This window comes from Kogia breviceps, chromosome 2 (genome assembly GCF_026419965.1).
Source record: "Kogia breviceps isolate mKogBre1 chromosome 2, mKogBre1 haplotype 1, whole genome shotgun sequence".
Classification (NCBI taxonomy): domain Eukaryota; kingdom Metazoa; phylum Chordata; class Mammalia; order Artiodactyla; family Physeteridae; genus Kogia; species Kogia breviceps.
The window spans coordinates 15,347,137-15,367,015 of NC_081311.1; the positions used below are offsets into that span (position 1 = coordinate 15,347,137).

Here is a 19,879-nt window from a genome sequence, read left to right on the forward strand (position 1 = left end):
ACCACCATACCAGCTTTACAACAAATGCTAAAGAAACTGCTCTAGGCAGGAAACACAGGATAAGGGAAAGACCTACAAAAACAAACACAAAACAATTAAGAAAATGGTAACAGGAACATACATATCGATAATTACCTTAAATGTAAATGGATTAAATGCTCCAACCAAAAGACACAGACTGGCTGAATGGATACAAAAACAAGACCTGTATATATGCTATCCACAAGAGACCCACTTCAGACCTAGGGACACATACAGACTGAAAGTGAGGGGATGGAAAAAGATATTCCATGCAAATGGAAATCAAAAGAAAGCTGGAGTAGCAATTCTCATATCAGACAAAATAGACTTTAAAATAAAGGCTATTATAAGAGACAAAGAAGGACACTACATAATGACCAAGGGATCAATCCAAGAAGATATAACAATGGTAAATATTTATGCACCCAACACAGGAGCACCTCAATACATAAGGCAAATGCTAACAACCACAAAAGGAGAAATCGACAGTAACATAACTATAGAAGGGGACTTTAACACCCCACTTTCAGCAATGGACGGATCATCCAAAATGAAATACATAAGGAAACACAAGCTTTAAATGACAAATTAAACAAAATGGACTTAATTGATATTTATAGGACAATCCATCCAAAACAACAGAATATACTTTCTTCTCTAGTGCTCATGGAACATTCTCCAGGATAGACCATATCTTGGGTTACAGATCAAGCCTTGGTAAATTTAAGAAAACTGAAATTGTACCAAGTATCTTTTCCGACCACAACACTATGAGACTAGATATCAATTACAGGAAATAACTGTAAAAATTACAAACACATGGAGGCTACACAATACACTACGAAATAACCAAGAGATCACTGAAGAAATCAAAGAGGAAATCAAAAAATACTTAGAAACAAATGACAAAGAAAATATGATGACCCAAAACCTATGGGATGCAGCAAAAGCAGTTCTAAGAGGAAGTTTATAGCAATACAATCCTAATTCCAGAAACAAGAAAAACCTCAAATAAACAACCTAACCTTACACCTAAAGCAATTAGAGAAAGAAGAACCAAAAAAACTCCAAAGTTAGCAGAAGGAAAGAAATCATAAAGATCAGATCAGAAATAAATGAAAAAGAAATGAAGGAAATGATAGCAAAGATCAATAAAACTAAAAGCTGGTTCTTTGAGAAGATAAACAAAACTCATAAACCATTAGTCAGACTCATCAAGAAAAAAAGGGAGAGGATACAAATCAACAGAATTAGAAATGAAAAAGGAGAAATAACAACTGACACTGCAGAAATACATAGGATCATGAGAGACTACTACAAGCAACTCTATGCCAATAAAATGGACAACCTGGAAGAAATGGACAAATTCTTAGAAAAGCACAATGTTCCAAGACTGAACCAGGAAGAAATAGAAAATATAAACAGACCAATCACAAGCACTGAAATTGAAACTGTAATTAAAAATCTTCCAACAAACAAAAGTACAGGACCAGATGGCATCACAGGCAAATTCTATCAAACATTTAGAGAAGAACAAACACCTATACTTCTCAAACTCTTCCAAAATATAGCAGAAGGAGGAACACTCCCAAACTCATTCTACAAGACCACCATCACCCTGATACCAAAACCAGACAAAGATGTCACAAACAAAGAAAACCACAGGCCAATATCACTGATGAACATAGATTCAAAAATCCTCAACAAAGTACTAGCAAACAGAATCCAACAGCACATTAAAAGGATCATACACCATGATTAAGTGGGTTTATCCCAGGAATGGAAGGATTCTTCAATATATGCAAGTCAATCAATGTGATACACCACATTAACAAAATGAAGGATAAAAACCATATGATAATCTCAATAGATGCAGAAAAATTTTTTGACAAAATTCAACACCCATTTATGATAAAAACTCCCCAGAAAGTAGGCATAGAGGAAATATGTTTCCTCTTAGAGGAAAATATAGGCAGAACACTCTATGACATAAATCACAGCAAGATCCTTTTTGACCCACCTCCTAGAGAAATGGAAATAAAAACAAAAATAAACAAATGGGACCTAATTAAACTTAAAAGCTTTTGCACAGCAAAGGAAACCATAAACAAGACGAAAAGACAACCCTCAGAATGGGAGAACATATTTGCAAACGAACCAACTGAGAAAGGATTAATCTCCAAAATATACAAGCAGTTCATGCAGCTCAGTATCAAAAAAACAAATAACCCAATCCAAAAATGGGCAGAAGACCTAAATAGACATTTCTTCAAAGAAGAAATACAGATTGCCAACAAACCGATAAAAGGATGCTCAACATCACTAATCATTAGAGAAATGCAAATCAAAATTATAATCAGGTATCACCTCACACCAGTTAGAATGGCCATCATCAAAAAATCTACAAACAATAAATGCTGCAGAGGATATGGAGATGCACTGTTGGTGCGAATGTAAACTGATACAGCCACTATGGAGAACAGTACAGAGGTTCCTTAAAAAACTAAAAATAGAACTATCATATGACCCAGCAATCCCACGACTGGGCATATACACTGAGAAAACCATAATTCAAAAAGAGTCATGTACCATAATGTTCACTGCAGCACTATTTACAGTAGACAGGACATGGAAGCAACCTAAGTGTCCATCGACAGATGAATAAAGAAGATGTTGCACCTATATACAGTGGAATATTATTCAGCCACAGAAAGAAACGAAATTGAGTTATTTGTAATGAGGTGGATGGACCTAAGTCTGTCATACAGAGTGAAGTAAGTCAGAAAGAGAAAAACAAATACCGTATGCCAACACATATATATGGAATCTAAAAAAAAAATGGTTCTGATGAACCTAGGGGCAGGACAGGAATAAAGATGCAGACATATAGAATGGCCTTGAGGACACAGGGAGGGGCAAGGGTAAGCTGGGATGAAGTGAGAGAGTAGCACTGACATATACATACTACCAAATGTAAAACAGATAGCTAGTAAGAAGCAGCTGCATAGCACAGGGAGATCAGCTCGGTGCTCTGTGACCACTTAGAGGGGTGGAAAGAGGAGGGTAGGAGGGAGACGCAAGAGGGAGGGGATATGGGGATATATATATATATATATATATATATATATATATATATATGCATATAGCTGATTCACTTTATTATACAGCAGAAACTAACACAATATTGTAAAGTAATTATACTCCAATAAAGATGTTTTTTAAAAAAATCAAAAAAAAAAACAATTAGAGTTAATAAATGACTTCAGCAACATTGCAGAATAAAAGATCAATGTACAAAAAACCGATTATACTTCTATAAGCTTGCAATGAACAATCCAAAAATGAAACTAAGTAAACAATTCAATTTACAAAAGCATCAAAAAGAATACAATAACTAGGAATAAATTTAACAAAAGAAATTCCAAACTTATACTCAAAGCTACAAAACATTGTTGAAAGAAATTCTGAAAGATCTAAATGAATGGAAAGACCTCCTGTGTTCATGGATCAGAAGACTTGATATTGTTAAGATGGCAATACTCTCCAAATTGATCTACAGATTCAGTGCAATCTCTATTAAAATTCCAAATGGCTTCTCTGTAGAAATTGACAAGTTGATTCCAAAATTCATATGGAATTGCAAGAGACTGAGAATATCCAAGTAATCTTGAAAAAGAAGAATAAAATTGGAGGATTAACACTTCTCAACTTTAAAACTTACTACAAAGCAAAAGTAATCAATATAGTATGCTACTGGCAAAAAGAGAAGCATACAAATCAACAGAACTAAGAGTCCAGAAAAAAATCCATATATCTATGGTTAATTGATATTTGGCAAAAGTGCCAGGACAATTCAATGGGGAAAGAATAGTCCTTCAACAAACAGTGCTAAGAGAACTGGATAGTCACATGCAAAAGAGTGAACCTCAATCTTTACTGCACATAACATACAAAACTTCAAGTGGATAAAAGACCTAAACGTTAAGAGCCGAAAAAACTATAGAACACTTAAAAAAAAACACGGGCTAAATATGCATGACCTTAGATTTGACAATGGATTCTTAGATACGACACCAAAATCACAAGCAACAAAAGGAAAAAAAAAGATATATTGGATTTCATCAAAGTTAAAAACTTTTGTGATTCAAAAGACACCATCAAGGGCTTCCCTGGTGGCACAGTGGTTGAGAGTCCGCCTGCCGATGCAGGAGACACGGGTTCATGCCCCAGTCTGGGAGGATCCCGCATGCCGCAGAGTGGCTGGGCCCATGAGCCGTGGCCACTGGGCCTGCATGTCCGGAGCCTGTGCTCCACGGCAGGAGAGGCCACAGCAGTGAGAGGCCCGCGTACCGCAAAAAAACAAAAAAGACACCATCAAGAAAGTAAAAGAAGTGGAATAAATATTTGCAAACCATATATCTGATAAGGGACTTGTATCTAGAATATATAAAGAACTCTGACATCTCAAAAATTTAAAAATGTGCAAAGGACTTAAATAGACATTTCTCCAAAGAAAATACAGATACCCAAAAGAGCACATGACTAACATCATTAGTCAACATAGAAATGCAAATCAAACATGAGGTACCACTTCACACCTATTAGGATGGCTATAATCAAAAAGACAGATTAAATCACAGCAAGATCCTTTTTGACCCACCTCCTAGAGAAATGGAAATAAAAACAAAAATAAACAAATAGGACCTAATGAAACTTAAAAGCTTTTGTACAGCAAAGGATACCATAAACAAGACCAAAAGACAACCCTCAGAATGGGAGCAAATAGTTGCAAATGAAGCAACTGACAAAGATTAATCTCCAAAATTTATAAGCAACTCATGCAGCTCAATAACAAACAAACAACCTAATCCAAAAATGGGCAGAAGACCTAAATAGACATTTCTCCAAAGAAGATATACAGATTGCCAACAAACACATGAAAGAATGCTCAACATCATTAATCATTAGAGAAATGCAAATAAAAACTACAATGAGATATCATCTCACACCGGTCAGAATGGCTGTCATCAAAAAATCTAGAAACAATAAATGCTGGAGAGGGTGTGGAGAAAAGGGAACACTCTTGCACTGCTGGTGGGAATGTAAATTGATACAGCCACTATGGAGATCAGTATGGAGGTTCCTTAAAAAGCTAAAAATAGAACTACCATACAACCCAGCAATCCCACTACTGGGCATATACCCTGAGAAAAACAGAATTCAAAAAGAGTCATGTAGGGGCTTCCCTGGTGGCGCAGTGGTTGAGAATCCGCCTGCCAATGCAGGAGACACGGGTTCGTGCCCTGGTCCGGGAAGATCCCACATGCCGCGGAAAAACTAAGCCCGTGAGCCATGGCCACTAGGCCTGCGCGTCCGGAGCCTGTGCTCTGCAACGGGAGAGGCCACAACAGTGAGAAGCCCGCATACCGCAAAAAAAAAAAAAAAAAAAAAAGAGTCATGTACCAAAATGTTCATTGCAGCTCTATTTACAATAGCCAGGACATGGTAACAACCTAAGTGTCCATCAACAGAAGAATGTATAAAGAAGATGTGGCACATATATACAATGGAATATTACTCAGCCATAAAAAGAAATGAAACTGAGTTATTTGTAGTGAGGTGGATGGACCTGGAGTCTGTCATACAGAGTGAAGTAAGTCAGAAGGAGAAAAATAAATACCGTATGCTAACACATATATATGGAATCTAAGAAAAAAATATATCATGAAGAGACTAGGGGTAGGATGGGAATAAAACACAGACCTACTAGGGCATGGACCTGAGGATATGGGGAGGGGGAAGCGTAAGCTTTGACGAAGTGAGAGAGTGGCATGGACATATATACACTACCAAACGTAGGGTGGATAGCTAGTGGGAAGCAGCCACACGGCACAGGGAGATCAGCTCGGTGGTTTGTGACCACCTAGAGGTTTGAGATAGGGAGGGTGGGAGGGAGGGAGACACAAGAGGGAAGAGATATGGGAACTTATGTACTGATTCACTTTGTTGTAAAGCAGAAACTAACACACCATTGTAAAGCAATTATACTCCAATAAAGATGTTAAAAAAAAGACAGATTAACTAGTCTTGGTGAGGATGTGTACACGTTGGAACCTTCATACAAAGTTGGCAGGACTGTAAATGGTGCAGTCACCTTGGAAAACAGTCAGGAAGTCCCTCAAAAAGTTAAAAGTTACCATATGATCCAGCAATTTCAACTCTATATATACCCAAGAGAAATGAAAGAATATGTCCACACAAAAACTTATACATGAATGTTCATAGCAGCATTATTCATAATAGCCAAAAGGGGAAACAACCCAAGTGCCCATCAACTGATAAATGGATAAACAATATGTAAAATATCCATACAATAGATATTATTTAACCATAAAAATTAAGTACTGATATACACTGCAACATGCCAGTCACAAGCTACATAGTAAACAATTTCAATTATATGAAAGACAAATCTACAGAGAAAGGAAATAGCTTCACGATTGCTTAAAGCTGGGAGGATGAGAAGGTTTGGGGTGACAGCTGAAGGGTATAGGACTTCTTTACAAGGTAATGAAAATATTCTCAAATTGATTACACAACACTGCAATTTTGACAAACCTGCAAGAGATAATTGCACAACTCTGAAGATACTAAAAAGCATTCAGTTGTACATTTTAAACACATGAATTGTATCATATGCCAATTATATCTCAATAAAGCTGTTACAAGAAAATGAAATAAATCAAAAAACTAAAAAACAAAACTGAAAGAAAACAAAGAAACATATATCCACACACATATGTACATAGAGAGATTTTTATTTAATTTCTTAAACATGTATATGCATAGCAAAAAACAGTGGTAGTTTATTCTTTACATTGCTCCTGTGTTTTCCAAATTTTCTTAAACAAGCACAGAAAATATATAAGTTCTGATTTGAAGAGTGTAGTCACAGTCCACAAAATACATGAATTTTTGTTGATTCAAAATAAAAACCAGTTAAGTAGCCTGATTTTAATCATGCTAAATTCATGAACCCCACAAATACATAAAAATAACTGATTACAAAGCAAACCCTATCAAAATCCCAATGACATTTTGCATAAGTAGAAAAATCCATCCTAAAATTATTATGGAATCTTAAGGGACCCCAAATAGAGAAAACAAACTTGAAAAACAAGACTGAAGTTGGAGGTGTCACATTTCTTCATTTCAAAACTTACTACAAAACTACACTAATCAAAACAGTGTGGCACTGGAATAAACACAGATCTAGATCAAAGGACTAGAGAGCTCAGAAATAAATCTTTGCATATATGATCAAATGCTTTCAACAAGAGTGCCAAGACCATTTAATGTGGAAAAAAGTCTTTTCAACAAATAGTGCTGGGAAAACTGAATATCCACATGTAAGAGAAAAAAATTGGACACTTACTTTATACCCTAAACAAAAATTAACTCAAAATAGACTAAAGACCTAAGAACTAAAACTTCACAATTCTTAAAAGAAAACATAGGGAAAAGGCTTCATAATATTGGATTTGGCAATGATTTCTTGGATATGACACCAAAAGCACTGGCAACAAAAGAAAAAAACAGATAAATTGGACTGTGTCAAAATTATAAACCTGCCCGTCAAAGGACACTATCAATAGAGTGAAAAGACAGCCCACGGGATGAGAGAAAATACTTGCAAATCATATATCCAATTAGGGGATAAAATCCCGAATATATAAAGAACTCCTACAACTCAACACCAAAAAAAGAGTTTAAAATGGGCAAAAGGGACTTCCCTGGTGGCGCAGTGGTTGAGAGTCCGCCTGCCAATGCAGAGGACACAGGTTTGTGCCCCGGTCTGGGAAGATCCCACATGCCGCGGAGCGGTTGGGCCCGCAAGCCATGGCTGCTGAGCCTGCGCATCTGGAGCCTGTACTCCACGATGGGAGAGGCCACAACAGTGAGAGGCCAGCGTACCGGAGGGAAAAAAAAAAAAAAAAAAAAAAAAGAATAAAAGGGCAAAAGACTTGAATATATGTTTCTCCAGAGAAACTGTACAAATAGCCAATAAGCACTTGAAAAGATGTTAAATATCACAAATCATTAAGGAAATACAACCAAAACCACAATGAGATACTGCTTTACATCCATCAGAATGGCTATTATAGGAAGGAAGGAAAGAGGAAAATAACAAGTGTTGACAAGGATATGGAGGAACTGAAACCTTTGTGCACTGCTGGTAGGAATGTAAAATGGTTACAGCTGCTGTGGAAAACAATATGGCAGTTCCTCAAAAAATTAAAAATAGAATTACCATACAATCCAGCAATTCCACTTCTGGCTATCTATCCAAAAGAATTGAAATCAGGGACTTGAAAAGATAGTTGTATACCCATGTTCATAGTAGCATTATTCATAATAGCCAAAAAGGTGGAAGCAACCCAAGTATCTATTGATGGATGAATGGAAAAACAAAATGCAGTGCAATATATACATACAACAGAACATTATTCAGACGTAAAAAGGAAGGAAATTCTGACACATGCTACAAGATGGATGAATCTTGAGGACACCATGCCAAGTGAAATAAGCCAGTCATTAAAGGATAAACACTATGATTTCACTTATATGAGGTACCTAGAATAGTCAAATTCACAGAGACAGAAAGCAGAATGGTAGTTTGCAGGGTCTGGGGAAAGGGGGAAATGAGAAGTTACTGTATGGGTATAGAGTTTCAGTTTTGCAAGATGAAAAGAGGTCTGAAAATAACAGTAATGGCTGTACAACTTTAATATACTTAATGCCACTGAATGAATTCTACTCTTAAAAATGGTTACAATGGTAAATTTTTGTTATGTATATCATGGACAAAAACTCAACCTTCATCTCGTCTCATGTTCAATGGAGGACTGTATTAAACTCTTTTTTTTTTTTACTAAAATAGTATAAAAGTTTTTGACATCTCAAGTTATTGTGATTCATATGATCTACTGTTCTTATTAAATGTTTGAAATAAATCTGAGATTTAGTATTTCTTCCTCTAAAGTCTAAAAAAAGAAAAAAAAAGATTAAAATTTAAAGCAGGATTCATACCTGATATAAAGCAAGAGAATGCCCATATCTCTGGAGAGGTCCCCTTGATACAGTTCCTACATTCCATATACTGCTTTCTAAATTGTAACTAAAAACAAGGAAAAAAAAAATTTCATTTTCAGTTTTTTTAATTTGTATATGTTTTCTTGTATTTAAATATTCATTAAATTCAAAAACAATTAGAATAAACTCATAATTTCATATACCATATTAGAAATTTCAAATAGAGACTCATTCAAGATATACCTAGTCTAAATTAGGATTCAATTATCCAAATGTATAATATACAATAACTTGACTAGGCTATTTATTACCGGAGTTAATTTGTTCTGAATCAGCTGATTAACCGAAACAATAGTGAGCTCTTCTACACTTTTAAAGTCACCTGGGCCTCCTTGAAGCTCCTACCTTAAGGCTTTTGTCTGGCTTTCTTCTCTGCCAATGTCTGACCCCTTCAAGTATTTGCTCAGCTCTCACCTTTTCCATGAAGCCTACACCACTACATTTGTGAGTACAACCCCCTCCTCTTTGGCATTCCTGATTTGCTTACCCCTGCTACCTATCTTTCTATCTATCTATATCTGTATATGAATATATGTGCATATATATATAATATACATATTTATCATGCTAATTACATTTTTTTCTAATTGCCTGTCTTTCCTCACTAACTTCACAAAGATGGGATATTCATTATGTCCACTGATAGATCCCAAGTACTCAGCACAAAGTAAGTGTTCAAAACAATTTGCTATGCCCATGAATACATATTAATTCTAATGTCGATGTATAAATGTTCCATAAAATACTCTCTAATTTAATAGACACTAATACAAAACTTTTACATTATTTACTGAATAATTTGTCTTAAGCATAACATCTACACCTCAATTAAATTCTACTACAGAAGATAAATCAACTTATGACTGACACTATCACTTCTAAAAGCTTTTAAACATCCTTACCTACAACTAAACCAAATTCAGAAAAATGAAAAAATATTCTCTAACCTGTGAAAACAGCAACAAAGTTTCTGATTACTTCTAAGCTGATACCTCTAGTTTACTATAAAACTAAATAAACACTGTAATCAAAAGAACCAGGTTTCAGACAATAAAAAAAAAAATAAACTATCTGGTTCAAATAGAAAATATATGTTTAGGAGAATATCAAATAAAATTCATCACTTAATTTAAAATATGCTATTTAACTTGTACAGAACACAAACTTTTAGGATATCCATGTTTCCTTGACAACTATACTCTGTCTTCACAACTCTACTTTGCAAATACCACAATTTAATCCTGAGTTCTACTTTATTTTCACAATCTTTTCATTTTCACAATCTTTTCATTTTCATGAATTATAGTTAATTTCCTTTTCCAGATTTAACTCTCAGTTCCTCAGGTTCTTTGCATATCTTAACAATTCATTTTAATCCTACCAACTCTCTTTTAATTCTTTCTACTATATTTTATCCTTCATTTATTGTGTTACAGAATTCTAATTGTTCACTTAAATATTTACCTAAAATTCTTCCTCCCTCTCTCCAGAATTTATTTTATTTTATTTCATACTTTAATTCCAGTCTTATTCTATCATAGTTTTAAAGCAATCTGCTCTTATACACAGAATTTTTTTGATCCCCAAAATTAATAAGACAAATATTTTCAGAAATTAGAGTTTACAGATAAAATACAGAATGCCCAGTTAAACCAGAAAAACCAGAATTCAGATAAACAATTTTTTAGTATAAGTATGATCCATGCAATATTTGGGGCAAAACCAAAAAACAAAATAAAATTATACGGCCTATGCATACTAAAAAATTATTCACTGTTAGTCTAAAATTCAAATTTAACTGTGTGTCCTGTATATTTATCTACTAAATATGGCAACCCTTTTGGGTATACACCATTATGGTACACTGTCCAGGGTCGGTTCCAACTGGTTGATGCCCAAGTCACATCAGTTATTACATATTATGAATATCACCCCTGAAAACAACATTGATAATCAAATTATTCTTATTTCCTCTTTTATTGTTATTGAATAGTTCATAAAATAAAATTATCAGCTGAAAAAAATCAGATAAAGCTAGCATCCAAGCAGTTCTCCTTGTCATCCAATCACACAAAGGACAATCTCTATTGAGTCAACAGTAAATACATAACCTATCTTATAATACTGGCACTGTTCTCCAAAACAAAAGCTTGTAAAGTAAATGCAAAGTAAAAGCTTAGGTAAATTAAAATTTGCAGAAAAACTGAAAGTACTTTTATATAAGCAATTATACTTCATTCTGATGCCCAATATAGGCTTGGCCTGGCCTGGGCTTATTTAAAGTTAATATTTTCTTATTCAGAATTTATTAAAAGAACTCTAAAAAGCTAATGAAATATCTATATAGAACAAACCTATATGCCCAATGACAAATAACTTATTGATACACTGAGTTTATATATTCTCAAATCAGTCCTATGTGGCAAACAAATACTATTATGAAAATAATCACTCATAAATTTGTATATCAATAACATAAGGCATTTAGGATAGTCTTATTACCGAAAATATCCAGCTTAAAATTTAGACTGTGAAAATCTGGAAAAACAAGAAGAAAACTTACTTCAGGACCATTTGAAAAGAACTGTAGTTAAAAGTATATCCACCAATCACCCACATAAATTTCCCATGTAAAACAGCTTTATGGGAAGCCCGACCTACAGAAGGACTGAAGGGTTTAACATTTGGCAGAATCCAGTAAGACTCAGTGGAAGGAACATTCAAAGAACAATCAGGACCTATTTAAAAAATCAAACAACACAGTGCATTAAACAAAGACCTTAGACTATAGAAATAGAATACATGGATTAAGAGAATTTAAGAATCCAATGCTCATCGTATTAATAAATAGAATGTACATAAATGGTCTGAAATATATCTTAAAGGAAAAACTCTAAAAGCAAATGTAATGCTTACAGAGGAAAAAATCATACACTCAAATCAGACTTGGATACGTTCAAATAAATAATACAATCTAAAAGAATTACTTAAATGATATAAATTTCAAATTTATTTCAGTATGCTAATAGGATATTAGAACAGAAAACAATGTACTCAAATCCTAGTTCTGTCTCTTACTAAAAGTGTGACCTTGGAAAAGTCTGCTTACCTTTGCCATCATCAAGCCTTCATCTATACAACAGAAATAACAATCTATCTCCTAAGGATTACTATAAATATTTAATTTTTTTAAAGACAGTGGAAATTAAAGCATTCATATATTGTAAACTATTAAAGAAATATAAAAATAAAATTACATTTTTTGTTAGCATCATTCTTATTAAGAACAACCAAAATTGGCATCAGTAGAAAGGCTTATTATCCTCAAACAGAAAAAATTATTATGCATAATAAAATTAAAACTATTAATGAGTGCAGGATAACATAAATACTCTTAAGTTAAAAACACTGCCTTTTCCTATCCACGTTCATGATGTTACTCATGAGTCTTGGTTCCTCATCTGTAAAATGTAGCAGGCTAGGCTAGATCAGTGTTTCTCAAACTTAAGTTATGGAAGGAATGCTTCTAAAAGAAATGTGTTTTCATCAAATTTAAGGGCTCACAGATTATTTTAATTCTAATGAAACTAATATGCTTAAACAAAAACTAGAAATAAATTCCTTATGTTTAAAGTTCTTTTATAAATATAAAACCAACATAAACTTATAAATTATGTATATAAACAAACTTATAAAATCATTAAAATTAATTTTTGCTTAAAATGATGGATGGTGTTGTTCTGCTCAAAGTAAATAATTGATCCTAAGTGGAAAATGATATCAATTCCATAGCACCTTTTTTATGCAACTTTAAGATACCTATATTATTTTGACAACATAATTCTCCCAGCACTTTTCTTTCATTTATCTTTTACAAACCTTTTTTATCCATATAATATGCCATAACATCTGTTGACCTTCACTTATCACAAAAGTACCAGTACTCTTCAATATTCTTTTTAGCCTGCAATAAGGATACTACTTGGTCCTAACTAGTCAACACAAACACTGGCACTGCAATCAAGTGGCATTTTTACACAATTATGAGATCAATCACTTAATGTTAAATTTGCTTATATCAAAAAGTTTTAGATTATCACTGAATCACAAAATTTTAAAGCTTCCAAACAGACCCTAATTTCAGAAATATTAGCCTTTACAGTTTTTATTTTCTCATTTGTTCACTCACCCATGCATTCATTCATTCATCTTCCAAGTCCTTTTCAATGCTTACATTCTATGAGTCTGTATTTTTCAGGTACAAATTAGATAGCACCCTAGATTATCTCTTTGATAACAACACAATCTTTTAAATCAAATATAGAAAACTTTATAATTTCTGAGTGAAAAGACTGTGAATTATTCCTTGGTAACCAAAGAAATTAAAGGAACACACTGATTTTTTTTTTTAAGTTAAACTACAATTCTAAACCACTTAGAACTCATTTAACTCAGGTTGGCAAACAACAGCCCATGAGCAAAATCCAACTCACTACCTGTTTTTGTAATAAAGTTTCTTAAGAACACAGTATGTGGGCTTCCCTGGTGGCGCAATGGTTGAGAGTCCGCCTGCTGATGCAGGGGACACGGGTTCATGCCCCAGTCCGGGAGGATCCCACATGCCACGGAGCAGCTAGGCCCGTGAGCCATGGCCGCTGAGCCTGTGCATCCGGAACCTGTGCTCAGCAACAGGAGAGGCCGCGACAGTGAGAGTCCCGCATACCACAAAAAAAAAAAAAAAAAAAGGATAAAAACACATCCGTGAAAAATCTAACACTTCATTATCTGTCCTGTTATGGAACATCTCTGCATAATTCTCCCTGTATAACTTTCATCAATCAATATGGGAATCTCCTCAAGGTAAGCAGATCACAGCTGTCTTGAAAAAGATGTAATAAACTAATTCACATTACAGTGGGTTTTCATAAAAGATTTAATATGCTACCTTTTCCATGGGTTAATCCAAAGAGCATAAATGAATTTCTAATGATGTAACTTTCGGCATTAGTGACAGGCTATACTGCGAGACAGATTTTTGACACTGTTCTACAATCCACAGTGGAATTATCCTCATCCCTCTTAAATTTATACCTCCATCCTCACAATCTCTCTTGAATTCCAGACTCAAAATGAAACTACCTACATGACATTTCCACTTGGATGTCTCATAATCATCTCAAACTTAACATAATTTTTTTCCCTCCCAAATCTGCTTCTGCACCAGTGTTTACCATCTCAGTAAACGGCACTTCCATTTACCCAGTCACTCACGGCAAAGATCTTGGAGCTATTCTTGAGTTCTCTTTTTCTCCCACACCCATATCCAACAAATCCTGGACTGACATTCATTATGTATGCAGGAATACAGCCTTTCCAACTGTTAAAACATGGAAATGCTTCACTGATTGTTAAGTAGATGCTGCTGTAGGTACCAGGCCTTCCCCTTCCCAGTTCCCCTGGCCCCTCTGAGATAATCCAGACTCTCCACAAAAGACAACTAAAGGGGTAATGCCTGGCACAGCATGGCTCATCCAAGATCCTGCCCCAGTCCTAAAGTCAGCATCAGTTTTGATTGGTTGGTGTCTAAGTGTCTGTACCTTACCAATTATAAACATTTTTAAATTCCATCACCTCTACCAGGCTCTAAACACTGATCCTTTCCTTTCCAACTACCATCCTAGTACAAGCCACCATCCAATCTCACCTGGACTACTGCAATAGTCTCCAAACTGGTCTCCTTATCTCCATTCTTGCTCCCTTCCTATCACATTCACCTCTCCACAATGCAACCAGAATGATTAAAAATATAAATTTCCCTACTCAAGATCTTTCAATGATTTCCCATCACACTAAACATAAAAATCCTTAACATGGCCCACAAGTCTTACATGACTGGACTCAGTATTCACTTACTGCATGAATGAATGAATGAATGAATGAAAATAACCTTAGAGCCATAAAAGATTAAGAGCAAGAGCTATGAAGTCAAACCTCACTTTCCAACTTATTAGCTATGAAACCTTGGACGAATTAACTTCTCTAAACTTCAGTTTAATCATGGAGATTGTAAGTAGAAGAACATAGGATTCTGTGAAAATGAAATAAGATTGAATGAGATTGTACTTAATATTAAATACTATAATGAAACCTTCATAATAATGTTATTACTATTATGAAGTCCATCCTCTCATTTTAATATACAAGGAAAGTAAGTATAATTAAGTCTACAGGCAAAATATGTTAATGAAGCCTAGCATTATTAGGTATAGTAAATATACATGCCAAAAGAAAACAGTAAAATTACAACTAAAAATTTCTATAATCAAAGGTAAATACAATTGAGAAATAATTGCAAAGGCCAACACCTAGAATAAAGAAAGTACTACAAAGTTTTGAAAGTTTCTCCAAAGCAATTCCAGAACTACTGAATTATATTCTTTCTTCCTTCCCAAAGTAGTCTATTTTGCACTGGAAAAGTTTTTCTAAGGGACTCTATCTCTGTTTTGATACTGGAAATCAGTACAAAAATTTTATTTGCTTTATACAAATTAATTTTATAAAATAACTTTTCTTCCATAAAGAAGGATAAAAATTTAAAGTCTTCAAGTGAGTTTAACAGCAATTCCCTGAATAGTACCTCTAGTGTAGTATATCAGCTAGATTTCTTTGGTTGTAAGCCACAAAAACTACTTTTGGCTAGGTTAAGGAAAAATGGGTATTTGTTGAAAAAACATGGGGAAATTCAAAGAATTTTTAAAAAGAGGCTGAAAAACCAAGCTTAAAATAGACAGGTATCTGGATTTATCATCCCATCAAGACTACTCTCAATGAGTGAAAGGCGATTTCCCACAAAGAAACTGGACTGCTAATAGGAAAGGAAAAGTATGCTGAGAAGGAAGATTTAAAGAGAGGTACATGTAACTTACTGTAATCACTCCAGAAATAGTCTTATGATCATATTGAACCTGAAGTTCTCCACAATAAAAGGCAAAATGCTATAACATCATTGCAAGAGTCCTAACTTCTAACATCATCAGAAAATTTTGATTTTGTTTCAGTTTCCAAAGTATTCTAAACATTTTCTAGGCCCATAAAACCAATCTCCAAAGGACAGTTATCAATTTTAGTGTATTTTAAATGTCCACAGCTGTTCTGACAATATCCTAATGTTACAGAACAATGAATTTGTGAGTGGTAATCACTACACCAGATCTGTTCCAAAAATACTTGGTTCTCACAGTTTAGGTTAATGATGTGATTACAGTATGGAAAGGAACTGCCCTTCTGTTAGCAAAGATCAGTGCTTTCCAGTTACTATTTCTGAGTTGTGAAAGGCTTGAAAACAAAGCTTTATAGACTGGTTCTGATTAGTTGAAAATGACAAATACAGAGATAGCTGGGATTGAAAGCAGGATTTGTTTATCGCACCTATCTAAGTCAGAGGCAATAAAGTAAGTGGTTATAAATATTTCAACATTAGGTAATCTTCCACAAGGAAGGAGCCTATGTCTAGCACAGAATATTCTGTGAATTTTGTTGTAACCCACAGCCCTTTGTTCTAATCTCTCTCTCTACACTCCCTTCCCTCATGATCTCTCATCTGATCTCATGGCTTTAAGTATCATCAACCATTTCCAATTTAACATTTCTAAGCCAATCAGCCCCAAACAGTACAGACCTCTCTCCACTAAACTCCAACTGCCTTTTCAACATCTCCTCTTAGATGTCTAAAAGACATCTCAAATGTAACATACCAAATTCAAACTGACCTTCCTCCTAAAATCTTCCTCATGTCAACTGATGACAACTCTATCTTACTCTAAGGTCAAAAAATCTTCAAGTCATCCTTGACTTTTCTCTTTCTCCCATCCCCCATATCCAATGCATCAACGAATCCTATTAACCCTGTTTTAAAATCACATTCAGTATTAAGCAATTCTTACCTTCCTTGCCACCTGCCCACACTACTATCATTTCTCATCTAGATTATAATTATAGTAGTAGTCTCTTAACTGGTACTCGGCTTTTGCAGTCTATTCTCAATAGAGAAGTCAACAGGACCCTTTTAAAACTAAGTCAGATTATATCAATCGTCTGCTCAAAATTCTACAATGGCTCCCCATTTAACTTAGGGTAAAAGTCAAAATCCTTCCAATGGCCTACAATACTAAGGCTTAGCTCATCTAGCTCCATTCCTCACAAACCTCCATCACTCCAGCACCTTACCACCATATCCCCAATCATCTCCTTGCTCTGCAACTTCTCTGAGCTCACATCCGACGATCTGCCAATTCCAGTCACTCAATTCCAGGCACAATGGCCTTTTGCTGGCCCTCACACACACCAGGCATGTTCCTGCCTTAGGGCCTTTGCCAATGGCTAGTCCCTGTGCCTGAAATGCCCTCCTCCTAAATGTCTATATAGCTAACTCCCTCACTTGCCTCAAGTCTTTACTCAAATGTCACCTTCTCAATAAGGCCTAACCTGATCATTTTATTTAAAATTGTAACTCCCATTCCTAGATCTATCTATCCCTCCTTCTCGGCTCCACCTTATTTTTCCATTACACTTATCCCTTTCTAAAATATTATATGTATAATATATATGTTATGTTGATTATCTATGGTCTGTCTCTCTTAGCTTGAATGTAAGATCCACAAGGATCTTTACTTTCTTCTGTGATGTATTCAAAGGTCCTAGAATAGTACCTAGCACTTGGAAGAAGCTCTAAAATTTTTGTTACATAAAATGAACAAAAGTAGGGCTTCCCTGGTGGCGCAGTGGTTGAGAGTCCGCCTGCCGATGCAGGGGACACGGGTTCGTGCCCCGGTTTGGGAAGATCCCACATGCCGCGGAGCGGCTGGGCCTGTGAGCCATGGCTGCTGAGCCTGCGCGTCCGGAGCCTGTGCTCCGCTACGGGAGAGGCCACAACAGTGAGAGGCCCGGGTACCGGGAAAAAAAAAAAAAAAGAAGAACAAAAATAAATGAATGAATTAGTAAATAAAGCTTGTTATATATACATCCACAATACTATTTTTATTTTTAAACAACTGTTCAAGTAGCTGAGGAATAAAAACTTATTTTATTGGCTCTTGCAAAAAGTTGGATTTGCTGTTTTTGCTGGGTGGGGAAAATGAACAAAAAGAGAAGAATTTAATCTAGCACATTATCTGTTGCTCATCTCTCCACAAAGTTAAATAGAGAGATCACGTTCATTATTAAATTTCTAAAGGAAAACGTAAGCTATGCTGTGGATTTCTTTAAAGCAACCTATAGTCTCATGTGTACTTATACACACTATCCTAAAGTAACTAATTCTGTCCTAATATGTTATGTGACTAACCCAGAAAAAAAATAATGTATGGTAAAATATTCATGGATCTGAGCTAAAAGATTTTATATTTTTCTGAAACAAACAAAATCATCAAGTTTTTACAACTTGAATAATGCCATGGAATCTAAGTGTGTGCTCTGGTAGTCAATACTGCCACCCAATGGCAAATGCTAAAATCTAAAACCAAAGGACTGAAAGAAAATAACTGACCAGATGCTCAAATTCAAATGTTTCCCTCAATATTTAAAATTATGCTTTATATATCAAGTAAATTACGTAAGTTATTGGAGTACTAGTCTTCTAAAACATCTATACCTGAATGTCCACATATCATTAAACCAGCAACTAATACATTTCTAATCCATTCATTCAACAACAACAACAAAATCTGAGCACCTACTACACAACAGGCACTACAGAAGTTGCTGTGGGCATAAAGGTGATCAAAACATAGTCATTGGGCTTCCCTGGTGGCGCAGTGGTTGGGAATCCGCCTGCCGATGCAGGGGACACGGGTTCGTGCCCTGGTCCGGGAAGATCCCACATGCCGCGGAGCGGCTGGGCCCGTGAGCCATGGCCACTGAGCCTGCGCGTCCGGAGCCTGTGCTCCGCAACGGGAGAGGCCACAACAGTGAGAGGCCCGCCTAGCACAAAAAAAAAACATAGTCATTCTTAACTTCATGGAGTTTGTATTCCAGCAGGAAAGATAATAAAGAATCACACAAACATAAATGTGATAAAAGCTATAAACTTAAAAGATAGGGTCCAACGAAAGCACATGGGAGGATGTGACCCAGTCTTAGAACGTTATGGTGTGAGGGTGTTGTAAGGGGAAGTGCAGAAATAAGAAAGGCCTTGAAATATTTAGGGACAAAGAACATTCAAGGAACTGAGATAAATCCAAAGTGTAACTTTCAATAAAGAATCAGAAACACTATAAGAAACTATCAAATTAGATACTGTCTTTTAATCAATCATCTAAAGGCTGAAAACAACCAACTTCAATCCTTACATGAGAACAGTGTCTGAACTGCACTGAAAAGGAACACTGAATATCTATAAAGAATACCCTGAAGACACGTAAAAGGACTGAACGATAGGATTGAACAGGGCATTCTGGAATAGGAAAGGACTGGGCACAAATTTTAAATGGCTAAGCAATGGTCTTGTATACAAAACCTGGTAACCTGTTTTTCATCTCTATGAAACAGTTGGAAAATGTTTTGTTGTAAGAGATTAAGAAAAGAATTGTACCCTGAAGGCTGCTCGCTTATCTTTTCAACCTGTCTACACCCACCCTCTATTCCACATTGCAAAGTTTTTCTGAGTAGACATGAGAGAACTCTTCAGCCCATTCCTTGTCAATTATGG

At 35.2% G+C, this 19,879-nt stretch overlaps 1 protein-coding gene across 2 annotated transcripts in view; it reads right to left on the minus strand.

Annotated features, from left to right (window-relative positions):
• The window catches only part of ATRNL1 (attractin like 1), a 705,727-nt gene that overhangs the window by 643,392 nt on the left and 42,456 nt on the right, over window positions 1–19,879 (minus strand). For both annotated transcript variants that reach the window (XM_059054362.2, XM_067024581.1), the window contains exons 6-7: window positions 11,738–11,912; window positions 9,112–9,199 (exon numbers count right to left, since the gene is read on the minus strand). In XM_059054362.2, the coding sequence (XP_058910345.1) occupies window positions 9,112–9,199; window positions 11,738–11,912 (263 nt within the window). The remainder of the gene's footprint in view (window positions 1–9,111; window positions 9,200–11,737; window positions 11,913–19,879) is intronic.